At 40.7% G+C, this 17,122-nt stretch overlaps 1 protein-coding gene across 1 annotated transcript; it reads left to right on the forward strand.

The window, feature by feature from the left end:
• The first annotated feature begins 490 nt into the window (after positions 1 to 490).
• tfpi2 (tissue factor pathway inhibitor 2) lies at positions 491 to 3,604 on the forward strand. Its single transcript, XM_080787515.1, has 5 exons — positions 491 to 633; positions 782 to 952; positions 1,349 to 1,528; positions 2,083 to 2,253; positions 3,074 to 3,604. The coding sequence occupies exons 1-5, from the start codon at positions 525 to 527 to the stop codon at positions 3,163 to 3,165; spliced, it is 723 nt and encodes a 240-aa protein (XP_080643641.1). The 5' UTR covers positions 491 to 524; the 3' UTR covers positions 3,166 to 3,604.
• Positions 3,605 to 17,122: the final 13,518 nt, after the last annotated feature.

The following is a 17,122-nucleotide window of genomic DNA, read 5'->3' on the forward strand; positions in this document are numbered from 1 at the left end:
GGTCTGCTTTGAACTTTATAATGCTCAAACTTTGTAGCCGACTACACTTTATTAGTTTCAATTCAAAGCCTGCAGACCAGACGGCAGAGCTAAACCGGGCTTCTCTCGGCCTACACTTTCAAAGCGCGTGTGCGCGTATTCGCACACACGCACTTTTAGATCCAGTCCTATTTCAAAATTACGCGCACACGCGCTTTGGTGTAGGCAGCTCGCCGGCCGTTAGTTGACACTAGAATGACTAAATGCTTTTAGCGATCATCATGCCGGCCATTCCCACACCCATTTAATCTGAACATATGATTTAATTAAATATTACCACCACTGCTAACGTAGGTATAGTACGTAACGAGTGTGGCGCAATTATGTCACTCCAGTCCAATCCATGAGAATAATATGGAAATTAGTCATCCCGCCCCTCATGTTCCCCCTCTGGGAAAACTCCACTCAACTATAAAAGTGGTCGGATATGGTCGGAGGGGAGCATACATTCTGGAGTTAGAACAACGAACAACAAACCCTTTCAAATGGAGCTTTACGCATTTGCGGTCCTTGCATTCTTCTCCGCGTTCTACGGTGTTTTCGCACTTAAACCATCGGCGTTTAACAGTGTTTTCTCACGTAAAACATCGACAGGTATAAACCAAACACCACGGATCATTTACTTTTTTTTATTCTGATACGAAGCAACCCGGATGTACACAATGTAATCCCTGCATGGTGTGTGGAAAACTTGGTATCACACTATCACTTGTCATCTAACTGTACTTCTCTCTACTTTTAGGGGAGTGCCTGCTTCAAGTGGACGAGGGACCCTGCAGAGGACAGATTGAGCGCTATTATTACAACACTATCACTCAGAAATGCGAAGAGTTTTACTATGGAGGGTGCCAGGGGAACGCCAATAACTTTAAAGGTTTCCAGCAGTGCCAAAAATCATGCTTTAGAATACCAAGTAAGTATTGCATGCATTTGGCCATTAACTATGCTTTTCTCTTTTGGGATCCATAGCTAATTTATATATATTATAATATAATATTGATTGGGGGCTATTTCGTTATGTTGAATTGTTGATTGATATGGGGCTTTGTTCTTAATTCCTGCATTCAGTGTTTTTGCATCTATTAATAATGTCCACACTGCAAGTGACTACCATAATAATGCATTTAGTATAAATCAAGTTTTTGATTTAAATTTATTTTGATTGATTGATTGAAAAATCAATGTTGAATGCAATCAGGCTATAATCCGCACATGCATGCAGAAATCACAACTTCAAGAACATTTCATCATCTGAGGTCTCCAACTCCAAAGCATTCCTCAAAGAGTTTTCTTTCCTTTGTCCCTATAGAAATTCCGCAGATCTGCAGGTTCCCAAAGGAGGAAGGTCCCTGCCGGGCCCTTCACCCGAGATACTTCTTCAACATGACCACAATGCAGTGCGAGTCATTTGACTATGGTGGCTGCCAGGGCAATTCCAACCGCTTCTCAGACATCACCTCATGCAAGGAGTACTGCAGCCCACACAAAAGTGAGTAGGCCTGCTCTATTTTCTAATAATGGCCTTGTATTTGCATGTTTGGGATGCACTGTTGCAAGCAAAGCATAGTAAAAACACAGACAAACAAAAGGTGGAACAAGGATTGGAACAGATATGTTATTCCTGTCTCATGTTATCTCCTCATATTTGTTGTACAGTATATACCTGTTGTACGGTATACTTGATTCTGATGCTAAATACTGAGACTGTTGTAATGTGTGTTGATGTAATGAGGAAATAGGATAACACTGGTAAGCCAGTGTCAGGATGCACAATGCTTGAAGGAAGTGATAAAAAAGGATGAAAGTTGTTGCAACGTTCCCTGCTGCACCTAAATAATAGCAACCGAGAACCATGGGCTATTTTCAGTTTCTTGGAAAATAAATAACAGTTGTCTTCCAGCACTTCTCAAAAGGAAGAACTGAAAAAACGTCAGTCTCAGTCCACGTTTACTCGGATACTGTAAGCCTCTCGTGAATTGAATTGAAACCCTTTTTATGAATTAATCTTTTTGTTGTTGTTATGTGACGTTTGTTTATCTACAGCTGTCCCTGTGATCTGCCTGGAGCCCGTAGATAAAGGGAGATGCGCGGCGTCCATACCGCGGTATTACTACAACACTGTCACAAAGATGTGTGAGGAGTTCCTGTACTCGGGCTGCGGTGGCAGCAGCAACAACTTCGTCTCGAGGCAGAGCTGCACGGACGTCTGTGCAGGTATTGGATAGGGGAATGTATTCAGATCAACCACACAAACCCCCCCCCCATGTGTCTCTCTCTCTGCTTAGGTTCATGTCACAATTGGCAGACATTTAGTATAGAAAATAGCGGGGGTGCATACTTAGTTTAGACTAGTCATTGGTTAGACATGGGTTAAGGTTAGGTTTAGGTGTGCTGCCCCGTGGGAGGTTAGGTTTAGGGTGAGGGTTTGAGATAGGTTGTAGTTGTAGGACTAATGACTGGTCTAACCAATGACTAGTCTAAACCAAGTACTGTCTAAACTAAATACTGCACCCGAAAATAGCAGCTATAGCAGTATCATCTACAAGGAAGGTCACAACGTGTTGCAAATGCGACACGTTATTGATTGATTAATTGAAGTATGTACTGTAACAGTTTGCAGAATTACAGTACGTTGCAAGCACAATGATGCAAGCACAATGACAATTCTCAAAGTAGGCCTACTGAAAATAGTTTGATGTAAGACTATTCAACCCCCCCAAGGTTGAGGATTTGCATTTAGAAAACCAAGCATATAAATACATAATCACACCTGCATTTCAACATTAACTGTAGAACATAATGGTTTTATAGCTGCCAACATTATGGTTTTAAAGGGACAATTTAGGACCATTTATTAGCAGCAAAGCAAATAATAACACTAATGTTATAACCGAAAAGGAAAACAACTTCCTACATTTTGTACAGTCAAATGACTACAAACTGATTTGAAATGTGGCAATCAGCAGAACAACAAAAATACGAATTAGAGCTAGCACACTAACGAGTGCATTTATTTCCTTTTTCTTCTTCTCAGGAAGGAAAAAGCACCCAAGCCCAGGAAGGCACCGTCGTCGGCTCAGAAGGAACAGAAATACAAGGAAATCTTTCACTGTCTTGCAGGCTTAGACATGTGGCTCATTATGGTCCTTGGTCTCAGGACTTACAGGAAACTGTACATTACTGAAGTAGGCATTTTGTTTCATATGCTGCAGTATTGAATGGACATACCAAAACTAGATACTTGCACAGTTTTCATAATGTGACGCACAGACAATGGTCATCCATTCAGATAAATGTGAATGTTGGTATTTTGCCAAGAGGATTTTTAATGGCACATGCATTTGTATTACAATGGCAACTACAGTATATATTATACAGTATTTTTAAGATGAAGCTTTTTTATTTTTTTTGTTTTTCTGTTGATGAAGTTTGTTACTTTTGCACTAATGTTTGTATTGTGTATTTTGATATGATATCATGTCTTTTATTGTATGTTTTATACTGTGTCCTGTTTCATAGGCCTAATCACTTTTGGTAATAATAAATAAACAAACAAATAAATAAACCCAAACATTGGGCTATTTATTGTACTAATTGCTGTGTAATACGCTAGCATCTAATGTGTGGAATTCTTATACTCTTGTTTGATTTCCAAACCTTGTTCAATAACCTTCAAGGCAGTGTTCAACTTAGCCGATCAACTGTCTGTAAAAAAAAAAAGAACTTGCACAGTCCTTTCACTTTCTCCGTCACATTCCCTTCACTTCCAAATATTTTCATTGCTAGTCTATCACATGATTATTTACCTCCTTTATCAGGCATTTGAACCGACCTTGATCGTTCCACTGCATATTTGATTCAGCAGGAAAACGATCACACAATGGCCATGAAACCAAATCATACACCTACAGTATTTAGGGAATATACTATGGCATAATTTAAACACATACTGTAGCCTACACATGCGCCCCCCCCCCCCCATCACTTAACGCAGCCTGCAGGTTAATATCAGAATACTAATAATATATTATTGATTTCAGCTGTTACAATTTCTAATATGACCCGCTTTAATTACTTCCGTCTATATTAGTACCGTAATGACTAGTATTAAAATATTATTGTCTTTTTGTATAGTCCAAATTCCAATGTATTTGCATTTAGTTCATAAAGTTAACAAAACTATAACAATGCATTTGAAATTAAATAAAAGGGTTACTTTTCAGGATTCCAATTCATAATAGCAAAAGAATATTCAGGATTTCAATTCAAATATAGCAAAAATAGCTGCTCAAAACATGTCGCACTGTGACGTGTTTTGAACTTGTAGATTGGCTATTTTTGCTACGACAGTAACATGCAATGTGGCCCTCTGGAGTGAGTCTGGAAATGTAGTGACCCTCTCCATCGTCAAAGTTACCCACCCATGTCGTAGCCTATACATACGCACCTGCGCACACACCTGCATGAATACATGTACGGTTCAAACTATCCTTTGTCCCAGCTGCTATTCAACAGCTGAACAGCAAATAGCACTTGATTCTTGCCCCTTTACTGCCCACTAATGCACTTTTGCTGACTTTGCTACTACTGTATGTCATGAATTCTCTGTCTCTAGTGCCCTGTTCTTAGTCTTAGGCTGCAAACCAATTTCCCGCAAGGGACAATAAAGCTTGAACCTTGAACCTTGTACATGTAATTCACACGCACTATTAAAATATATTATGATTTTGCATCATATGACACATATCATTCAAAATATTGAACGAATATTGAAGAGGAAAGCGATGGAGCCTGACTTTAGGGTGGCTGCCCAGTCCTAAAAACCGATTTCCCGTAACAGCGTAATGTAGCAGTAGCACTGTGAGTTTTGAAGCAATAAATATTTATGGAAGACATGGAAGAGGCATAAGACAGGAAACTGCTATCAGCTATAAATAGGAAGTTAGGTCTGGCTAGGCATGCAGCCTGTATTAGGAGCCCAAAAGCTAAAGCTAAATCATCCATTAGAAAGCAGTATGAGAGGGGATGTTGTGATAACAGTGTGGGCCCAGCATCTCCAAAGCAAGTTAGCACTGACATCAATCATTCAACTGGTCCATTATAAGACAAAAGATGGTCTTGGGTGGAAGTGGCCTTTATAAATGAGGACCTGAGAGCATACAGTAGCCGGTCACCTAAGGTAAACTTTCTACACTATAACTCCAAACACACACACACACACACACACACACAAGCTGATTTCACTAATTACTGTAATACCCAGTGGGCCTGCAGGGGGGAGGGGCCGGGGTGGGGGTTCATCTAATTAGTGAAACCAGCTTATGTAGTGTTTGTTGTTTTTTTTTGTTTTTTTAATTTTAGTTTTAGCAACTATAATAACCTTGCTGCAGGGTACATGATACGACACCAAATGTCCATATATACCAGTCATGATATTAATGCATGACTAGTCTGCACTGGTAACATCTCTATGGTGATAAATAATAGCAAAGTGAAAACAAAGCCTCACTCTGTGAGAAAGGTTCAGAGGTCACTTTGCCTTTGGACCATATCTTACCAGACATGGGAAAAGGGAAGAGAAGGCATGATTGGACTTCTGAAAGCGGAGTCCTGCGTGAAAAGAAAACATGTGTGATTTATAATCTGTATAAGCCACTGAAACCAACATGGGTATTTTAGCATTTCTCTCCCAAATACCCAGAATGCCATGAATGAACCCTGGCTCCTAATATCATACTAAACGTTCAATTTGAGTTTAATTACACGAAAAGTGCATCCATCTGTCTTGTCCAACTTTATTGTGGTTCATATTATTTCTCAAAAGCCATAACAAATATTGCGAATATATGCAGCAGTGCGTGGTTCATTTTCAATTATAATAAAGCTCTGGCTCGGAACATGTTTGGTCTTAGTACGGATTCTTAACGATTTGGACTCTGAGCTGGGTGAACTGATCCTGCTCTCACTATTGCATTAGTCTCACTACATTAAACAAATTCATTTAGCCCTCGTTTACAATGAAATGAACGTACTTTCATATTGAAACACACTCATTATTGAATATTATGTTATGGATTTTATGCAGGAGCTCAGTGCCGCCCAGTGTTGCAATACTACAACATATTTTAATGAATTAATTATTATTATTTTATTCACCTATTACTTTTTTCACCTAAACGTCATCATTGATGTTCATTGCAATGCCATTGGTCATGATATTTGCAGAGGCTGTAATTCACACAAATTCGAACAGTTTAAATTAACCTATTACCTTTGACCTTTAACGCTGATAAAAGTAAGTAAAATAACTGTAATGTTCTTTTGTGATCATTAGAATGTCTAGAACATTTTTTATTCATTATTGTTAAAGATATCCCCCAAATGTAAATTATTAATTTATTATAATTATTATAAATGTGCATAAAATCTGCACCAAAAAAGAAATATATATATATATATATAATTTCCTCTGATAAGTCCTAGTAGTAAAAAGTAGTAGTACTGTACTTAAGTACAATTTTGAGGTATTTGTACTTGAATATTTGAGTCCAATTTCCAATACTTTTACTTCTACTCCACTACATCCCAGAGGCAAATATTGAATTTTTACTCCACTACATTTTATTTAAACACTTTTGTTACTTTGATATTTTTTTTTACAAAACATACATAAACTACTTCAGCCCTATATTTTGGCCATTTGAAAATAGCCGATCTATAAGCTCACAATGCGTCTCAATGCGACACAGATCTGCTATTTTCTAAATATTTTTATACATTTGAAAACTTGAAATGGGACATTCTGCATAATGAGTAGGCCTACTTTATACTTTTGGTACTTTAAGTACATTTTCATGCCAATACTTTCGTAGGCCTACTTTTACTCAAGTACATTTTGAATTCCGGAATTTTACTTGTAACGGAGTAGTTCAACATTCCAGGATGGATACTTTTACTTAAGTAAAACACATGAGTAGGCCTACTTTTCCCACCACTGGTAAAATGTTTAACTGTGCTGGTTTCAGGGGGGTTTGTGGTTCGCAACTTTCATCCTGAGAGGGAGCAAAAGGTAAGGTAGGCCTGCTGTCTCATACTTATTGCAGGTGAAGGGGAGAAGCTCTGACACCTCCTGGTGGTAGATTCGCACATAACAGCCAAAAGAAAAAAAAAATCAACCATGAAGAAGTGAGGATAGGTTTTCTTTTGGTGGCACTAAAATCATGGTTTACAAGTCATAACCAAGTCTCAAGTCTTGAAGTCCCAAGTCAAGTCCCAACTAATAAGTCCTGAACTTGGGGTCATATTGATATTGTATATGCTACTAATAATAGTTAGTGTAAATTGGATGCAGTAATCCATGCAGTTTACAATTTGTTTTTTCCACTAACATAATGTCTGGGAAATACAGTGAGCACCATTACATAAATAAATTGATGAATCCACAATGCAATGAAATAAAAGTACCATTACTGTTCACATGAAGATTCTGTTTTATACAGTATCTTTACATTTTAAGATTTGTCTTTATTTTTTTAATCTGTCACTACTCCTTTCTCTGTCTGTTAAGACAGAGAGAAAGCAAGAAGGGCAGAGAGAGCGAAAGAGAAAAAACAAGACTTGATTAAATTCAATTAAGCAATTTAATTTTGTTTTTCCACTTAAATAATGTCTGGGAAATACAGTGAGCACCATTACATAAATAAATGGATGAATCCATAATGCAATGATATAAAGTACCATTTCTGTTCACATGAAGATTCTGTTTTATTTTTTTACATTTTAAGATTTGTCTTTATCTTTTTATCTGTCACTACTCTTTTCTCTGTCTGTTAAGACAGAGAGAAGGGCAGAGAGAGCGAAAGAGAAAAAACAAGACTTGATTAAATTATATTAAGCCATTTAATTTAATCCAATCATGTCTGAAGTCGTCAACGTCTTGAGTGTGACTCCAGTCCGAGTTGTGCGGCCGCACCTTTGATTTCTTTTGACTGAAAAATAATAATATGATGGACTATTAAATAGCGTTTTTCAGTCAGACCAAAGCTCTTTATATCCTGCAGCTGGAGTTGCACATTGTAGCTTCTGTATCTTTGTTCCTTCACAGATGAACAGTGTGACCTCCAGTTTGACCTTACTAGTTTTAGTAGGACGAGGCTGTAAACAGCCACAGGGTGGAACCAATTACAGTTCATATTGTACCAACTCCATCTCTTAATTTGTTGTTGAACTCTTTTCACGTAACCACTAGTATCCAGTACATGAAATACAAACTTTTTTTCTTCCTCTTAAGCTGTTCTTAATTCTCTTGAGGAGTTCTGAGCAAAAACGAGCAAGACTTTTTCCACACTAGTCTTCAATTGCAAAAATAAAGTTAATATCCCGTTTTGTTTTTGCCTTTGAAGACAGATTTAGGACTTGAAAGTCCCTTTCAAAAGCCAGGAACAGGAATTTAAAGATATCTCTCGGGCCATTAAGAGACCCTGAAGCTGTTCTGTGGCAGATCAAAGGTGACTTTGACTGTGAAAGCACAGTGATCTTTCAATGATATGGATGATTTATTTATTCATCTCCTTAGTTGCTAGCAGCTATAAGGCAGAAATGAAAGCTGAATCAGCTTGCGTGTCAGTTCTATTACTCCACAACATGTGTACGTGTATGCGGTATTTCATCTGATGTCAAAGGAAAAGCTCAAGCTGACGATTTTGGTCTTAGAAAAGGAGATTCTTGGTTCCACTGATTCCAAGCTCTTAGACAGACATATGTTTTTCAACAAATCTGTGGTTACAGGAATGACAAGTTGAATGTGCACTATGTCTCCACATGTTGGCTGCCAACTGTTGATCTGTGTTAACCCATTCTGAACGGGAACCCATTTTGGTGTTGGCATCATGTTATGCTTTAGCTATTGAAAAATAGCAGATCTACAAGCTCATAGCGCGCCACCGAGTGGCGCGCTACGAGCTTGTAGGTCTGCTATTTTTGAAAAATCGACGGAACGACTGACATTTTTAGAATCTGATCTCAGGTCAGAATGGGTTAATGAGTAAATGACCCTAAACCAAATGTCTCATGGTTTTGGTGGTTCTGGTGGCCACAGGCTGCTTCCTTTTTCCATCATGGCATTATATTCTCCCCGTCGTACTATATTTTCAGCCTCGGCAGGCCAACGAGGGGCCTCTTATGTCTCCTCTCACCCTCTCTCACCCTGGAGTAGATGTGTGTATATGACGGATATAGACTTGACTCAGTGGAGCTGCACTTCAATGTCTTGTCTGGCCGCTGATGCCACTTGACTGAAATATGCTGACATGCCTCCAACAGCTCCATGAATGTGATGTAGATGTTGACTGGTACAGATTCCAAATTGAGCGAAACCCACTTAAGAGGCATGCAGTAGCCATTTAGCGGTAGGTCTGTATAGAATGTGTATGTGTGTGTGTGTGTGTGTGTGTGTGTGTGTGTGTGTGTGTGTGTGTGTGTGTGTGTGTGTGTGCGCGTGTGTGTGTGCGCGTGTGTGTGTGTGTGTGTGTGTGTGTGTGTGTGTGCGTGTGCGTGTGTGTGTGTGTGCGTTAAGAGTGTAGTAATAATCTTCACCCACCTGCTGCACCTAATGTAATTTAAACAAGCCCAAATTGATTAAATTAATTAATTACCAGCTGCATTATCATCATCTGCAGGAGTTTAGGTATAGGACTAGGAGCCAAAATTCTCTAAGGCGGACCAATTGCGTTCTGAGTCGTTCGTTTCTGCACGGGCATATTTGCGATGCGCACATACATCGCCCAATGAGAAAACCAGCTGGACTACAGGACCAGAGCAGTCAGAGTAATCTAGTAAGAGAGTGGCGACACTAGCGTTGACTCCCATTGTAACAATGGAATGCGGAAGTGTCTCATTCTATCTCAACAATGGGATAGTTCCAGCCATATGGAGCAATGTTTGGAACTATAGCCCATATAGGCACCCGCTTTGCGGCGAGATCAAAGCAGAGTAAAGCCCCCCAGGGAGGCTCTCCACTGTTGAAGCACTCTGCACTAGTGGTTAGAGCGTGAACTGCAGGCGGACCCGTGGAATTATGACGAGGAAACCCTGCAGCAGCAGCAGCTGGGGTTTAGCATTGAATGCTCGGTTGCACTGTCTTCCGCATTTGCCAAACAGAATTTGGTGCAGAACTAGAGGGTTCTTCCGGGTGCTTCCAAACGCAACTTCCACTGAAATGAATAGCAGGGGGGGGGGTGGGGGTTCTAATGTTTGGAACTAATATAGTATAGCCCATAGGCACCCGCTTTGCGGCGAGATCAAAGCGTGTCGCCACTCTCTTACTATTCCACTCGCAGCTGGTAAAAAGTATATCTGCTGTTTTGGTGTGAGTAATTTGTGAGGGCTGAAGGTTAATTTATCTTCTGCTCCTAATTTGAATAACAATGATATATAGTTTCCCACTTGCTTTCCGAGTACATCCTACCAAAAAAAATATTGACTAAACCTTATCTCGTCCACAGACGACGTTTGATACTGTTTACTATGGGTAGTCGTGTGCATTTTCCATTTGTGAATAATCACACGGTATCCGGGGACCGGCTATGACTCATTGTTGAAGATAGATGTATTGCCTTTGCCCTCCTCCAAATGTACCACAATTCTCTCCAATCACAGTGAGGAAGATTGATGATGATCTGAGCCCAACGTGAGAATACAGGTGTCAAGCTTTTTTCATTTGAAGCAGATACATCTTTCTTTTTTTTTTTACACAATGAAAAGGCGAAGAAAAATAATAAAGAATTTCAATCTCAAATCCTGCATGGCCGACATTCTCCTTTGCTGCTTGGTACACTTCCATCACCAGCTTCCATTACCGAAGGTTAAAGACATTTCTCCGCAGAGCTGCCAGGTGGTGAACACAACGGCACAATTGAATTTGTTGCTTAATAAAGCAGCAAAGAAATATATGGATTTGGGCAGGCCTAAACCAACTGTGGTGGCGGGCACCACCTCCAACACCCATCCAAGGGAGGTGAAGCGCAGCACCGTAAAAGTCTCCGAATAAGCAGGGCGTGTTCTGGATGCAAATGAGGTGCACACAGCAATCTTTCTTCACTGATTACCACAGTAAATCAAGGCAGACATTCTGACGTCTGGTCCATATGGACCCATGTACACTCAGTTGTGGTGGGTGACAGTCACTGAGTCACATGCAGTCAGCAGTGCACGCAGGTATAGGTCTTGTACCAGGAGAGGCAGTTGGGTTTGCCAAAAACAATTGCAGTACTGTATTTATTTGTCCACAAATGGAAACAAGCCCTTGGCTTTTCAATACTGTCTCGTCCATTTGACGCTGTTGCACTGCTGTACTTACGAAATGTCAATAAAATATTCAATCAAAAACATTAACCACTTACCGGTAAGCCCTAATATAGCTACTAGACCGGTGACCGGCTGTAGAGCACCGGTATCGGTAACGATAGAAGTTGGAGATACATTACATGCCCCACTCGGCTATGCCATACCCGTCAAACGGTCAAAAGTTATATTCCGCAAGCAACAGTATTACGACAAAAAATATATATATACATTAGGCTGTTTTGGGCCAAGCTGTGTATACCTATAGTGTTATGAAATATGGCCTCAGCTGCTTGACTCAGTGACAAAACATTTATCTGCATAAGCATATTGATAACCGTGACACGATGATTGTCCACTACTGTATCATCAGAGGAACTATATGATATGAGATGTATGCTTGTTCCTGCTCATTGTGTGCTTGTCTTTGTTTCCATAATCATACTAGGGTCGCCATAGATCCACTGTCCTTACTGTATATATTGTGTGTGTGTAGATGGAGACTTCTAGAGGCATTATAGATGGTAGCCCAAAAATCACTATAATAGTATGCCTTCCTCACTTTGATTCCGGTAAAAAATGCTTCAGCATACATAATCTAAAACTGCCAACTAAAATAAATGGAAGCCTACTTTATGTGATGCGCCAAACGTTAAAGAAATACAATTGCTACCATTTGTATCCTATTTTAATCCAAGTTCTATAATTCAGAACAAGATCCTTTTGAGGACAGCTTTTTTGATGATAATGGAAAAAACACTACTTACGCTCACTAGACTCCATGCCCTTCCTGCCTTCCTCTGCTCATGGTTCCCGGTTGTATGTGATGTTTTCTCCCACCACCACCCCAGCACCACCGGTGGGCTCTGCTATTTATGCGCCCCATGGGGGGGGTACTTATTGTATATCTATCTCCCTGCTCTTTATGTTTTATGTTGTTGCTTAATCGTGCCGAGCAGGGATAAATCCAGCAGAGCCGAACGCCAAGTCAAATATCATATGCACACTTGTTACTCATTCTTGCAATAAATATTGGTCAATCTATTTGTGAGTTGTCTGACTGAATATGCATAATGCATCTTTCAGAGACAAAGGTCAGCTGGTACAGATGATTGCATGAGGAGATAAATCTATAATCAATGTCCAATTCCTTGAATTCCAGCATCATATGCACTCTATACTAAAACAATAAGATGCCTAAAGGTGAAACAACGGCATTATATTTTCCTCTCCAAAGTACTCCTACAACACCATCTGAAAGGTTAAAAAAAAATGCAAGTAGAAATATATCTGGGTCTTGCAGGGCTAAGGAGGATTTGTAAGTAATTTGGAACAACATTGAATATATGTTTATCCGTCTTTGATGTGACTCATTCCTTAATTGAAGTCCAACAACAATACCATGGAAGGACAACAAAAGTCATTAAACACAATGGCACTGCATCATTACATTCTTCACTCATCTCATCCTCCACCAAATATGCATCTGTCCTGATTTCTCCTTTCATCAATGCCATTACGAGTATAATTCTTTCTTTCTTTCGCCAATTTGGGAGGAAGGAAGGGTGGAAGGTATAGAGGGAGAAAGCCCTTTGAGGTAGGAAATATAAAGACCCTGATATTGTCTTCATTCGGACGTGAAGGTGTCATCACTTTGGGGGAAGGATCTCTTTTACCCTTCCCTTGATCTCCACCATGCATCTCACTGTAATAATATGTTATAAAAATGCAGCTTCATGCCCAACAAACTCCCTTATCTGCTTACTGTGTGTGTGTGTGTGTGTGTGTGTGTGTGTGTGTGTGTGTGTGTGTGTGTCTGTGTGCGTGCATGCGCTCGCGCGTGTGTGTGGTTGCGTGTGTGTGTGTGTATGCACGTGCAATGAAGACAGATAAGCCGTCCATTCCGGATGACATATCCAGACAAACACAGTGGACGTGGTTTTGTTGTGTAATTAAGTGCAAAAAGAAAGCATAAAATACGAATTAAGACACATTTTATATAATTCTACTAAGTAGCCTATATACCTCCCATGGTGATTGTCACAGATGTTGTCTATTTACCAAGCATCAAACAATGTAACTGCCACATCAAAGGAAAATGCCAAATTGCCATTCCCTGTGGACAGAAAAATGTGTTCATATTCTCAGTGATATGAATACATTTTATTATCATCATTTCTTTGACTAAAACAAAGGTTGTTTGATTAATATAACAATACAACATAATGTCTTTGGGAAACCTTTTATTTTATCCCACGATTTTGTAACCCATTTTTCAAGGTTCAAGGAGTTGTATTGTACAGAGCGAAATTTGATTACCCATGTCCTGCACGGTCAGGCATAAAATAAGTAAAAAAAACAGTACATCTAAAAACACTACATATAACCTATGGTGCAAAAAAGCATTTGCACAACCCACTGATATTGCACGTGCCCATAAGAAGCAGCAGCACCATAAAAGCAGCATTAAAAAGAAACGGTTCATGTGTCACGGCTCAAGTTCATAATACAGAGTTCATGTGTATGCAGCAAAAGGTCACAGTTCAGCGTCTAGAGTTCATGATTGTCACAGCTACAGGGAAGCAGCTATTTATCTTCCTGCATGGTGGTGCTGGCCTTAATACTGCGCAGCCTCGTGCCCGAAGGGAGGGGGACGAACAGACCGTGTGCCGGGTGGCATCCTTCATGATGCTGGCAGCCATATTCCTGCTGGTGTAAATGTCACTGAGGGCAGGAAGGCTGCATCCAGTGATCTTCCGGGCAGACTTTACCACCTGCGCTGTAGAGCCTTCCTATATCTGCCTCAGAGCAGCTTCCGTGCCATACGGTGTTAACTTAGGATGCTCTCCACTGCACACCTGTAGAAGGAGGTTAAGGACAGGGGTATACCCAGCCCCGCCCTCTTCAGCCTCCTCAGGAAGTATACACACACGCTGGTGGGCCTTCTTTATTAAGGAGGCCGAGTTGAGCTTCCATGCAGGTCAGGTTGTTGGCAATATGCACGCCCAGGTATTTAAAACTGGGGGACCACCTCCACAGCATCTCCACCGATGAAAAGGGGGCTGGGGGGGAGGGGGGGCACACTTTCTGAAGTCCACTATCATTTCTTTTGTCTTTTTGACATTGACGCAAACCCTTTTGACATTGATGCACTCAGCGTTTTCAGCCAGGGTTTCTGGTTAGGATGGATAGTAGCAATAACCTTGGTGATGGTGACATCATCAACACACTTAAGCCTAGAGGACAGATGACGTATATTCCTCCACGTCCACACCACCAGCCTGTTGCGTCGTCGCTGCTGCATGCCTCTCTGAAAATGTGCCATTCGGTGGTGCGCTCAAAGCAGCCTTGGAGCATATAGAGTCAGCTCCATCTGGGCACACAGCGATGGTCTTCTGTGTGGGTTGCCTGGACACCGGCCAACACCGGGCGGTATAGATGCAGGGACCGACATAATTGAGAGGTGGTCAGAAAGGCCCAGGTTGGGGCGAGAGACAGCTTTTTATGCCTGTTTGTGTTGTACACACATAGTCAAGTATATAATTTTTGTATCGGGTTGCAACTTTAATCTGCTGATGAAACCTTGGCCTTCAGGCGTAGAGCGCCTCGGGGTGTTTGTTCTGTATAGTGTGCCGATGTTGTCATGTAGTGCCCTCATTTGGCCTCATTTGCGTCAATCATAATAGACTGCAGCGAACTGACTTCATTCTTCCTTCTATGCATGAGGAGTCCAAGCTGCTTCCCCGGCCGGACGTAGCGCATGGAAAGACCAGTTCCTTTCCCCTCCATCAGGCACCCCGGCTGGCCAGGGGGAGGTCGTTTAGAGACGAGGATTACTGCATGTTTTTGTAAGGGTACCTACCCTATAGCGGACACGGGGAGAACATGCAAACTCCACACAGAAAGGCCCTTTCGCCAACCCCCGCCTCGGGTATGGGCACTGATGACGCGGAGGAGGGAGCACGCCCACAGCGTCCCCCGCAGGACCTTCTAGCTGTGAGGCGACAGCACCAGCGACTGTGCGACCGTGACCCCCTCTTCCTAACATTTTTGTCTAGTTTTTATTTCTTGACGAAATCGTCAATATATTTAGTCATATACAGTATAGTTTCATTCATCATAGCTTAGTTTTCATGTAGTTTCCATTTAGTTTTCGTCAGTGAAAAAAAAGTATACGAACATTCTTCGTCATAGTATATAAGTCGACGAAATCAACACTGTTTGAGTCTGGCTTAGGAAGGCGACAACACCTACAACATCTCCATGAATTCAAGGCTTCATGAGGTGTGCAATTGATGGAAAATAAGCAATTATTTGGGTGACCAACTCGGAACTCCTTTAACTTTGTGATTTGTTTGACATTTAATTATTTTGTCTAGAACAGTGGTCTTCAACCGTTTTTGTATCAAGGTCCATTATTTATTGGGCATGCATTTGAGCCACGGACATTTAGCCTTGCAGACCCAAAAACGTATAGAATGTTTTATTGTCGTTGGATAAGATTAAGATTAAGAACGCCATGCTGTATTGATGTTGGTACGATAGAGAACAGGCAAACGTTGATCAAAATAACAATTGTTCTACACCTACACTCCTACAGTCTCTAATTGTGTATATGTAGACTTCTTGTAAGTTAAGTAATGCCGATGTTTAACAATAATTTAACTCTTGAGAGTGTAAAGTGAAACCAAATGGGCCCGTATGGGTCCATTTGGTTTCATTTCACGCTCTCAAGAGTTAAAGATTTAGAAGGGTTATTACCAACTCCATCATTTAGCATGTCGACCACATGGATCCCCCCCTCAAGGACCCCTGGTTGAAAACCACTCGTAGGACACTGTGATTTGTTATTATGGTTAAGTTTAAAAGTCTATAACACTGTGCAGGAGGATGCTAAACTCACACCGGTCTCAGTAGTGGTGCCTGCAGCTCACGGCAGAAACATCTAAAGAGATAAGTCTCAAAAAGACAAATGAGTGGCCGCACACACCGATAGCCAAAGTGCAGATTATATATTAGGATGCAGAGTGTAGGAACCAACGTTTCGACAGATGCAACTGCCTTCTTCAGGGTATAGCCTGCGGATAGGGTATATACCCTGAAGAAGGCAGTTGCATCTGCCCAAACGTTGGTTCCTATACTCCTAATAAATAACCGGCCCTTTGGCTATCTATCAGTGTGTGCAGCGGCCACTCTTTTGTCTTTTATAAGACTTATCTTTTTATAAGTTTAAAAGTCTACAATCTATAGCCTTGTGAACTGAGAGGGCTGCGGCTGCCTGATGACACTGACTGTGACGTACGTGACGTCTTATGACGATGTTACAGTCCACAGGACTCCTCTGCAACAGCGTCATTAATCTTCATCATAATACATCATTAAACATTACCACCGATGTTCCAGGTGTAATTGTACTGTAATCATCAGGTCCACGGTGTACACATGTTGGACTAAATGATGCACAGTGAAACTGCAAGGATGTAGCCTACTGTAAATGGAACCAAATTTTTACGCTGAACTTTTTAACCGTAGAATTATTGAAAGAACTATTATTATAAATAACGTCGATGATGAAATGATGACGCCGATGCTGATGATGACGATGAAAGATATCCAGCTATTCATTTTCACAATTTTCTTTTTCATCTGTTCTAAAATAGCTTACAGTATACGTATGCAGCCTTTGGTAAACAAGACAAGTTTTGTGTTTAAGTCTAAATTATTGTGAATGCATTATACACGG

This window comes from Protomyctophum bolini, assembly GCF_963924005.1.
Source record: "Protomyctophum bolini genome assembly, chromosome: 17".
NCBI lineage: Eukaryota > Metazoa > Chordata > Actinopteri > Myctophiformes > Myctophidae > Protomyctophum > Protomyctophum bolini.

Excerpts from the sequence above, each read along its gene's own strand:
- tfpi2 (XM_080787515.1), top strand. The coding sequence starts at position 525 with ATGGAGCTTTACGCATTTGCGGTCCTTGCATTCTTCTCCGCGTTCTAC. Across the intron at positions 634-781 it reads CTCACGTAAAACATCGACAG|GGGAGTGCCTGCTTCAAGTG; the intron begins GTATAAACCAAA and ends CTCTACTTTTAG. Across the intron at positions 1,529-2,082 it reads GTACTGCAGCCCACACAAAA|CTGTCCCTGTGATCTGCCTG; the intron begins GTGAGTAGGCCT and ends GTTTATCTACAG.